Below are 11869 nucleotides of genomic sequence, written 5' to 3' on the forward strand. Positions count from 1 at the left end.
CTCAAAAACGTAATCAGCAGCAGAATACTCCAGAGTAATCTGGAGTAGGATGGGGTGGTCTATGTTAGACCATATTCTGGTGTATAGCAAATTATTAACTTCAGCAACCAATCTTTGCACCTGAACATGGACTGTAGATTAAATTTAAAATGCAGCTCTGGACAATAGGCTCCCAGAGCTGTTAATTGTTAGAGACAATGTGGTCTAACATACATTTTGGTTGTCTGTAGTGTGGGTGCGAAGAAGGAGGTGTGAAAGTTATATGTACTTCAAAGGAAGCACTGTAGGTGCATTGTAACCATAGAATTGCTCTTTGATCTTTGGCACATAAAATGTCATGTAATGTTGGGTCAAGCAGGTCTCTTCCTCCGAAAGGGTCTCAATATGATGCCTGCTGTCCCATTTTGTCACATTGAATACTACTTCATATCTACCAGGTGCATCTATCCAGTGATTTTGTTCACATTACAACAGTCTAAGGATGGAAGAAGTGGACTGAGGAAACACAAAGATGAGTTTCCCAGGTGTTCTTTCAAACTGAGGTTTCTGTCTTTGTTAACCTTCCCAAGAGATCACATGATAGGAGGTGGATGCCACAAGATCACATGATAGGAGGTGTATGCTACAAGACATCATGTTCTTAAGAGGCAAAATACATGGACCAACTGGTTTATTTCTGCACAGCCTGTGCGTTTGTATAACAATTAAGAATGCATCTTGATGGATTTATCAAGTACAATTAACGCTACTGGGGCTGAGTAGAATCAGATCATAGAAACATACATAGAAACATAGAAAATAGGTGCAGGAATAGGCCATTCGGCCCTTCGAGCCTGCACCGCCATTTATTATGATCATGGCTGATCATCCAACTCAGAAACCTGCCCCAGCCTTCCCTCCATACCCCCTGATCCCCGTAGCCACAAGGGCCATATCTAACTCCCTCTTAAATACAGCCAATGAACTGGCCTCAACAGTTTCCTGTGGCAGAGAATTCCACAGATTCACCACTCTCTGTGTGAAGAAGTTTTTCCTCATCTCGGTCCTAAAAGGCTTCCCCTTTATCCTCAATCTGTGACCCCCTCGTTCTGGACTTCCCCAACATCGGGAACAATCTTCCTGCATCTAGCCTGTCCAATCCCTTTAGGATTTTATACGTTTCAATCAGATCCCCCCTCAATCTTCTAAATTCCAACGAGTACAAGCCTAGTTCATCCAGTCTTCCTTCATATGAAAGTCCTGCCATCCCAGGAATCAATCTGGTGAACCTTCTTTGTATTCCCTCTATGGCAAGGATGTCTTTCCTCAGATTAGGGGACCAAAACTGCACACAATACTCCAGGTGTGGTCTCACCAAGGCCTTGTACAGCTGCAGTAGTACCTCCCTGCTCCTGTACTCGAATCCTCTCGCTATAAATGCCAACATACCATTCGCCTTTTTCACCGCCTGCTGTACCTGCATGCCCACTTTCAATGACTGGTGTATAATGACACCCAGGTCTCGTTGCACCTCCCCTTTTCCTAATCGGATTTACCATCACTGACTTACAGTATGTGATGTTAGTGAATGGCAGAACAAGAAGCTATAGTGGAGGGGGTCAAAGATACAATGCTTAAACATGCAATTTTAAAATGTTATGAGGAAGAATATACGACTAATTCCAACTAGTACAAAAAATCAAGTGATAATTCTAAACAACCTTTTGCAAAACAAATTAGTGAAGCCACAATATATCTCATTAATGCTTACAGACAGGGAGTGCTTGTTAAGCTTTATGTACCAGATTGATTCTATATTGGATAAGACACATCATCACACAATTCTGGAGCTGGTAAACAAATTGATCTCCCAAAAGATGCTCTCATTCGATTGGAATCCAGTTGCAGTACTCATCTCAGATGTGCGAGAAGTCTAGCTTAAAACATGAGGAATTCAAAACTGGAACATCTTGCTTGGTAGCCCTAATTTACCACCAAGCAATTCCACCGAGAAAGGAATGGAACCACTTCTGGCCCAAATCTAAAACAGTGGAGACATGGAGCAGGCATTGGTCAACTGACTGAAGCTGGAATGCCGTATCCTAACTGGCTGCATCAGAATGCAAAAGGCTACAGAGAGTTCTGATCAGCCTCGTCTATCCCAAGCACAGTCCTCCCCACCATCAAAAGCATCTACATGAGTCACTGCCAGAAGAAGAATCCCCACCGTTCATGTCATGCTCTCTTCTGGCTGCTACCATCAGGCCAGAGGTACCAAAACCTGAGCTCTCATATCTTAAGCATTAAGGTTCAAGTATATGTATACACTTCCATAAACTCATGGAGAGGAGTCTGGAATATCACTTCCACCATCCCCAGGACAGCTCATTACTTGCAAGGTCCTTATGATATTTATTATGTTGTGGCAGCTGGCAACATCAGGAGAACTAGTCAAAAGCTCCAATTCCCTCACTCAATATTGCTGAGGAAGTCTGAATGAACAAAGGTGTTTTGGAATTGTGATGAGTGGCATTGCCTTGGACAATATACAAATTATGATGGAGGATGTCTTGAAGGCTTTAAAGTACATTAGGTTGGATAAATCCATAGGGCCTGACCTGGTCTCCACTGCTTTGGGCACACTATAGTAGGAAAAATATTATTAAACTAGAAAGGATGCAGAACATATTTATCAGGATATAGGGGTCTGAATTACAAGAAGAGGTTGCATAGTCCAGGACTTGTTCCCTGGAACATAGGGGATTGAGGGGTGACCTGAGAGAGCCATATTAGATGATTGGGGGCATAGACAGTATGGAAACATACAGTCTTTTTCCTGGGGAGGAGGTGCTAAAACAAGAGGGTATAGGTTTAAGATCAGAGGTGAGTGATTTAAAAGGGAATCAGGGGCAGCTTCACAAAGAGGATGCTGTATAGCTAGAATGTGCTGCCAGAAACAGTGGTTAAGGCAAGCGCATTAGCAACATTTAAAAGCCACCTTGATAAGTACCTAGATAGGTGAGGTTTAAAGGGCTATAGACCAAATCTGGGCAGCTGGGACTAGCTGGGCAACATAGATCTATGACTCTGTGCACATATCACCTGTACCAGCTGACACACAGGAACTGTTTCAACTTGGAACCAAAACGAGTGTTGAAGAATGATTAACTGAGTTGATGGAGTTTTTCACAGAAGTTTTCAGTGATGAGTCCCATAAGAAAAATGTCCCTTCACCAAAGAAATCTAGCTGGACACAATACAACACTTAGATTCAACACTGAATTCAAAAAGCCTTGTAATGACATGCAGTCACTCCAAGGTCTGAATTGACTAGTTCTGGTGGAAAGGCATCAATCTTTAACATGAACATTTTTCTATCTTTAAAGATGTTGCCTGACCAGCATTCTCTTTTACTTTAGATTTTCAGTAACTACTGTGATTGATATCTTAGTTTCAATAATGTTTTCTCTCTCTATCTTGTGTTCACTTTCATGTCCTTTTACTTCCATCTCCTCCGGAATAGTGCAACTGTTTGAAGTCAGGAATGGGAGTTCATGGATTTGTAAGAGGAAGTGACATTCACGTCGTAGAAATTCCAGCCAATGACCTCCTCCAACAAGAGAATGTCTAATATACACCCCTGGCATTACCATTACTCTATCCCCTACCTTCGATGTCCTTCAGGTCACCATTGACCAGAAACTCAACAGGACCAGGCATATAAATACCATTAACTGCAAGAGCAGGACAGAGGCCACATAATCTATAGCATGTGGCTCACCAGCTGACACCCCAAGGCCTTTTTATCATCTAAAGGACATAAATCAGGAGCACGATGGTATGCTCCTCTTGGTTGGAAAAGTACTACATCAAAAACTCTCAAGATGCTCAACACCATCTGGAACAAAGCAATCTCATCAATTTTTCTTACCATCAACAGTACACTGTAGCTTTACCATCTATCATCTAAAAATGAATTGCAATTGCTCACCAAAGATATTCCAAACCTACAACCTCCAACACCTGGGACAATAATTACAAATGCAAAGGAAAACCATCTTGCAGGTTCCCTCCAAGATCCTTTCAAGACATGAAACACATTAACTCCTGTCTCCCAGACAACACTGGACCATTGCCTACCATTGAAAGAGGCCCACTGCGATGCTATCTCACTGTCATACACTCATCTTTAGAGCATCAGGGTGGTAAAGACACTTATGTCAGACAATTGTTTATTGACAACTGTTCCAGCTTCAATACTATGACTCCAGTCTCCACACTTCTAAACCTGGGACTCAACATCTCCTTTTGCAAATGAATCATTGACTTCCCAAATAACAGACTGCAATCAGTAAGCAAAGGCAGCAACACCTTCCCATGATTATTCTCAATACTGGTTCCCACAAAGCTGAGTCCTCCGCCCACTTCTCTATGTGACTGCATAGCCAGTTTCTACTCTATTTACATCTACAAATTAGGAAATGACACCACCTCAGTCATATCTCAAATAATGATGAGTCAGACTACAGAAAGGGGAATGAATGTCTAGTGACATGTTGTCATGACAACAACCTCCCTCAATGTCATCAAAACAAAAGAGCAGTACACATGCTCCTGTTTACATAAATGATGCTGAGGTCAAGAGGGTTGAAAGCTTATGCTCCTAGCAGGGAACATTACCAATTGCTTGTCCTGGTCCAACTACGTGGGCATCAGGGCTAAATAAAAGCTCACCAGCACCTTTACTTCCTCAGCAGGCAGAATAAATTTTGCATGTTCCCTTTGACACTCACCACTTTTTTTTTGTAAATTCATCATAGACAGTATGCTATCCGCATTTGGCATGGCAACTGCTCTGCCTGTGACCACAAGGAAGTGCAGAGGTTGTGGATGCTGCTCTGCACATCACAGAAACCAGCCCCCCCCCACAGGTTTTGTATACACCTCGTTGTCTGCTTTACCCAAGCAATATACTTCAAAGACCTTACCCATCCTGGACATTCTCTCTTCTCCCCCGCCCTACCAAGCTGAAGATACAAAGCCTGAAGGCATGTACCACCAGGCTCTGGGACAGATTCTATTTGCTGTTCTAAGATATTGAATGGTCCCGTACTATGGACTCTTGACTTCACAGTTTACCTTATATGGCCTTACATCTTATTGACTGCCAGCACCACACTTTCTCTATAGCTGTAAAACTTAACTCTGTTATTGTTTTTCCTTGTACTACCTCTGTACACTGTTGTAATGAAACAATCCATACTGACAATATGCAAAACAAAGCTTTTAACTGTTCCAAGTACAGGTAACAGTAATAAACTAATTTACTAATTTAAATTACACACCATCATGATTTGGAAATATATTGACAGTCATTCACCATTACCAGTTCTCCTCAACAGCAACATGAAAGCTCATTCATTAGAAGGACCACAAGCATTCAAGTCTCACCATTACTTTCACAGGAACACTAATGGATGAGTAATAGATCCTGGCCTTCGGTGATAGACATCCAGATCCCAAAATTGATTAAAACAGTTGCAATTAACAAGCTTTGATAACCCTCTCTCTCCTACCTATAGCGTCATTAATCTCCATCCTATCACAAACATTTCCCTTGTCCAGTTAGCAACATAAAATACATTTGATTTCTCACTTCTCCCAGATCCAAGGACAGGTAAGTGATCTGAAGTGTAAAATGTAAGCCCTGTTTTGCTCTCTACAGATGCTGCCTAACTTGTTGAATAAGTTCAGCATTTTCTGTTATTATTTCTGATTTCCAGCATCTGCAGAGTTTTGCTTTTAAAAAGGACCTTTGCCAGCTTTTACATTTGTTGCGAAGATTGTCAACTTCAGTAGAACAGTATGCTGGGACATACAAATAGCCTCTGGCAGACACTCTCATCAGCCATTTCTTCTAGCACATCACGTTTTAAATTTTACATCGGTGGGCACAAATACAATATAATTAGGTCAAATAGTGTAAGATAGTTCATCTAAAAATGACTCCACTGTATCAGCACCAAATGACTTTGGACTTCTTGCCAACCCCCTACACCATGTTAAAAATAGGTTATTCACCTGCCAGCCCCTTCATTACTAAAGAGCTAATGGTGACAAACAATTCCTAGTCGGGATTGTACAAGAATACACATAAAACAAAGCCGAATTAAACATAAATAATTTTGATCTTGTTGAGTTATTGAGCTCTGTCTCTTGTTACATTGGATTAAGTTAGCACTTGTAATAAATAATGATGGAACCTAGATGTCTAGGCCACTTGCCAAGATCCCATGAGAAAATTTACCAATATTAATAACAATTCTGTGGAGTCTCCCATGTGTAAAGTGCCTCAACTCTGTGTTTTTGCTTACCCTACCTTTTACCTCTTGCTTAACAAGAATCTTTCCGCTTCTGCCTTTAAAATATTCAAAGATTCTGCTTCCATTCTCTGCTGAGAAGAGAGCTCTAAAGCCCGACAATCCTTACAGAAAAAAGGTTTGCCTCTGTCCAACATGACCAAGACATTACTTTGAAACAGAGGTCCCCAGTTCCAGTTTCCCTCACATGAGGAAGCATCTGTCTCCATAAACACCCGTTAATAACTTTTAGGATCTTATGTTTTAATCAACCATGCTCTCTGCTTTCTCAATACCAACAGCTTGTTCAACGCAACACACACACACACTCACACACAGAATGCTGGAGGAACTCAGCAGGTCGGGCAGCATCAATGGAAAAGAGCAAAACAGTCAACGTTTTGGACCAAAACCCTTCTTCAAGACTGAGAGAGAAGGACAAGATGCCTGAACTAGGAAGTGAGGGGAGGGAAAAGAGGCGAGCTAGAAGTCTTTCATTGTAAGACAGCTGTTCTAGCAAATGAAAATGATAAAGAATTATAGACAGTGAAAATTTGAGGAAGAATGTGGAATACTCAACAGGACCAATGGTGTCTATAGAGAGAGAAGGACAGAATTTTATAGGCATCCGTTAGTCTTGTGAGACCATGGATTTGCGCCTTGGAAGGTTTCCAGGGGGCAGGCCTGGGCAAGGTTGTATGGAAGACTGGCAGTTGCCCATGCTGCAAGTCTCCCCTCTCTACACCACCGATGTTGTCCAAGGGAAGGGCACTAGGGCCGATACAGCTTGGCACCAGTGTCGCCACAGAGCAATGTGTGGTTAAGTGCCTTGCTCAAGGACACAACACGCTGCCTCAGCTGAGGCTCGAACTAGCGACCTTCAGATCACTAGACCGACGCCTTAACCATTTGGCCAAGTGCCAACATGGACAGAATTAATAGTTCAGATCAAATCAATGATCTTTTGCAAGGTCTCATGACTTGAAACATTAACAGTTTGTTTTGTCACTACGCCGCCTGACCTACCAAGTATTTCCACCATCTTCAGCTTTAACATAGTCTAGTGAACTTGCTCTGGTCTGCTTCCAACACACTAACATTCTTCCTTAAAGAGGCCAATACAGCATCAGTCCTCCAGATATCAGAGAGTCATAGAGCTGTACAGACCATAATTGGGTCCTTTAGCCCAGCACGTCTATGCTGTCCGTTTTACCCATCTACCCCAATCCCATTTGTCTGCATTAGGATTGTATTCTTCTATGCCTTGCTAATTTATACATACAGTATGGCCAAACATTTCTTAAATATGCTAAGTGTATCTGTAGTTTCAACGCCCCATATAACTGAAACAAAAACGAAACCACACTCATGATGAACTAATCAGAATGGCAAAACCTATCTGAAGTGATTACCCAGTTGAAATTTTACAGCAAAACCAATTTTTTCTCATCAATATTCCTAAATATTTAAGAATCTAAGTACAGGCCAGAAACTTCCACTAGAAGTCAGTAGTTCCCCCAAGTGTGCAGAAACGTGGAGATCCCAAACTTGGATTTTGTTGATCGCCACTTCAATGTCAACTACGCCTGAACACTGGATTCCTCTCCAAAATCAAGAGTGGAACAGAAACACACAAAACTGGAAGTTTCTTGATCTGACTGGCTTGCTTCTTAGCCAATGGCACATTACCAACTGCACCAAGGTTAATTCTAAAGGAAGTCACTCAGCAACTAATGCTTGATACTAACCTTAGGTGCAGACTCATTCTGTAAAGGCTGGTTATAAATTTGGAGGACAGCCCACATTGGAAGAAGAAGGTAAGGAATAATCAGGAGACTGGCAGGGCCAACTTTTGTGCTGTATTTTCCTAGTGGATATATGAAAGCAAAGATTCAGAACTAAGTTGTATGGCCTACAAATTACTAATTGAAAAAAAAACACAGAACAGGTTGGGGCAACAATTCCTCTCTGTTCATCCTTTTACATATCTTAATCTTAAACTTCGTGATCACATTAACTTTAACTCTTTTTCTTTCATAAAAATGTTGCTTTAATACCCACAGTTCAAACCTAATAAAATAAATGAATAAAGAGGATGAGTGAGAAAGATATGGAGGTGATCACACGGGCACATAGTTCAGAACAACTCGAAGAAACAGTAAGGCCAGTTCATACCAGATCAAATATAAATACAAAACGCAAAGAGCCAAACTAAAGTTTGCTCTTACCAACAAGGTTTCCAGGTAAGAATACAACAGTACTCATCAGAATCGATCCAACCCAGTATAAGCCAATTGTTCTGTAATTCTGCCTGAAAAACACAAAGCAGTGCTTTCATATAAAGTCATAATTTAACACATCACATAGTGGGATATGTGAAGTTTTACTGGACACTGTAGCAAACATCTATAATAGATCATCTAATATATTTCCACTTCACACATTTCTTTAATAGAACTTGTGTAAACTCATACTTGCTTATGTAGATTTGTTTTAATAGAGGATGCATTACTGGAACACTTGTCTTTTGAGTACTGTTTCACTGTATACTCCTCCCTCTCTGCCACAGTTACTTCTGCTCTCCAAAGGTCTTCATTCTTGCTAGGGTTTCCCTTTTCTAATAACTGTCTCAAGTATCCAGACTTCATGAAGTTTAACAGAGAATGTCAGGACACAAGTGTTTTTTCCACTTCACTAAAGCCTCTGAATCCCTCAACCAGCAGGCAATGTTATTCACCCTTCATCTTATGTTTGCTTCACAATGGCATGCCAGCAAAGAACGTAACCAACAGGCCATCAACAGAGCCAGATTCTAGAACATTGAACTACTCAGCATTTTAGCACCAGCTCCTTCCTCTCTGTCATCAGATTTCTAAATGGGCCAAGTACCTATGACACTACCTTGCTAGTCCTCTTTTGTACTCTCTCTATCTATCTACAATATTGTAACTTAGGGTATATTTTATGTCCTACAGTGTACTGCTGCCACAAAATAATAAACTTCACGACATATTCTCAATGGCCAGTGCAAATTAGTGCAAATATCTAATCAGCCAATCATGTGGTAGCAATTCAATGCGTAAATGCATACGTACATAATCAAGAGGTTCAGCTGTTGATCAGACCAAAGATCAGAATGGAAAAGAAATGTGAGTTAAGTGACTTTGACCATGGAATGATTGCTGGTGCCAGATGGGGTGGCTTGATTAACTTAGAAACTGCTGATCTCCTGGGATATTCATGCACAATAGTCTCTAGAGTTTACAGTGAATGGTGCAAAAAACAAAAAAAGCATCTGGTGGGTGGCAGTTCTGTGGGCAAAAGTGTCTTGCAAATGAGAGAGGTCAGGAGAGAATGGCCAGACTCTTTCAAACTGACAGGAAAGTGACAATAAATCAAATAACCACACATTACAACAGTGATGTCCAGAAAAGCACCTCTGAGTGCACAACACATCAAACCTTGAAGTAGATGGGCTACAGCAGCAGAAGACCACACCGGGTTCCACTCCTGTACCTAATAAAGTGGCCACTGAGTGCACGTCAGTGATGATAAATCTGATTCTGATCCGAATCATCGTTCAATGTTTTTTTTCCAAGCCTTCTCACCATGATGATACACGTCACCTTCAGCATGTTTCCCACTGCTGTGAAGCTAAAGGGAAGCCACCACATCTGCACCTCAGAACCAAGGTCACCCTGACCTCAATCATTGTCCTGCAGTGCACAGACAACGCTTGAGTTGTTCATGTTTTGGGTTCGAGCTCCAGGTCATTTGTTGATGACAGGTCTTACTTCAGCATCTGGAAAACAAAGGCCCTTCATCAACTTTCTCTCCCCCTCCCCCACTGTGTAAGCCACTGTCTGACAATGTAGGTTCATGGTGACACATCGATGGTGACATTTGCCATCATCATCTTCTGTGCACTAGCACATCCTTTGGCCAAGGGAGAAAACAAGTGTTTGAAGATCAAGACCTCAGACCCAATAACAAAGCACATGGGCTAACAAGCCAGCAGTGATTTCTGTCGTCCTATGTGTTTTTAAGACCTGAACAACCTACAGCAGGCACCTCAAAGCTCTGGAGAGTATCACCAATCCTGTGACCTGATTCCACTTCTACTTTGTGGGTTCTGTGGTGATAGAAGTGGGAACAGCAAACTCTCGCACAGAGGTAGCAGCAAGTACCAGATGAGATAGACAGGTGAATAGAGTCATAAAGCCGAAGAACTATATGGCACAGAAGCAGACCAATCAGCCCTACTCTTTCTGTTAACCAAGTAGTCTAACTGAGCTAGTCCCATTTGGTTCTAATCCTTCTAAATCTCTCTAATCCACATAACTGTACACATCTCTTTAAAACCTTGTAACTTGTACCTACCCCTACCACTTTCACTGGCAACTTGTTCTATGTACACACCATCGTCTGTGTGAAAAGCTGGCCTTTGGAAACTAATTGTGGTGGTTTGTGAGGGGTTGATACATCCTGCCACTTCCATAGATTCTTGTTCTCTCCGGCTATCAGGATAAGGATGCCATCAACAGTTTTTTCTCTCGCTTTCTCTGGCCAAACATAGCCAGCACGAAGATCAAATTTCATTCAGTTGACGCCACTAGGCCAAGTTGATTGATAGACTTCTGAAACAATCACTCTACACTGAGGCCTCTGATGGGAAGGGATTACCAGGAGAACTGCATCTCAAATAACGATGAGTCAGAGTACAGGAAGGACATAGAGTTCCTAGTACAATGAAGTTCTGACAATAATCTTTCCCTCAATGTCAGCAAAACAAAAAAGCAGGTTATTGACTTCAGACAGGGGATTTGATACACATGCTCCTAGTTATATCTGAGATTGAGACGGATGAGAATTCCAAGTTCATGGGAGTGAACATAACAAATAGTCTGTCCTGAACCAACCACATGGGATATCATAGCCAACACGGCTCACAGGCTCCTCTGCTTCTTCAGGAGTCTACAGAAACTCAGCACATCTCTGTTGACCCTGTTGATACACCAGAGAAAGCATCACAGCTTGGCATGGCAACTGCTCTGCACAAGACCACAAGAACCTGCAGAGAACTGAGGACACAGCACATCACATTACAAAAACAAGCCTCCTCTCCATAGACTCGGTCTGCACTTCTTCCCTCCTCAGTAAAGAAACCAACCTAACCAAAGGCCCCACACATCCTAGACATTGTCTCTTCTCCCCAACTTCCATCAGACAGAAGATACAAAAACCTGAAAACAAACATCACCAGGTTGAAGGACATATTCTGCCTTGCTGTTATAAGACTATTGAACAATCCCCATGCAAAACGTCACAATTTGCCTCATCATGGCCTTGCACCTTATTATCTGCCTGCACTGCACTTTTTGCTCTGTATTGTTCTTCCCTTGTAAATGCACAAATATAATGCAAAATGATCTGATGGTATGCAAAACCAAGTTTCCATTGTGCCTCAATACATGTGACAACTATAAATCAGTCTACCAAATGGAGGAATGCCATGCCTTGCTTTGGATCTC

General features: G+C 41.7%; 1 protein-coding gene across 3 annotated transcripts in view; it reads right to left on the minus strand.

Annotated features, from left to right (window-relative positions):
- The window catches only part of LOC134355652 (transmembrane 6 superfamily member 1-like), a 53148-nt gene that overhangs the window by 29406 nt on the left and 11873 nt on the right, over positions 1-11869 (minus strand). For all 3 annotated transcript variants that reach the window (XM_063065883.1, XM_063065885.1, XM_063065884.1), the window contains exons 5-6: positions 8567-8649; positions 8087-8205 (exon numbers count right to left, since the gene is read on the minus strand). In XM_063065883.1, the coding sequence (XP_062921953.1) occupies positions 8087-8205; positions 8567-8649 (202 nt within the window). The remainder of the gene's footprint in view (positions 1-8086; positions 8206-8566; positions 8650-11869) is intronic.

This window comes from Mobula hypostoma, chromosome 13, assembly GCF_963921235.1.
Source record: "Mobula hypostoma chromosome 13, sMobHyp1.1, whole genome shotgun sequence".
Taxonomy (NCBI): Eukaryota; Metazoa; Chordata; class Chondrichthyes; order Myliobatiformes; family Myliobatidae; genus Mobula; species Mobula hypostoma.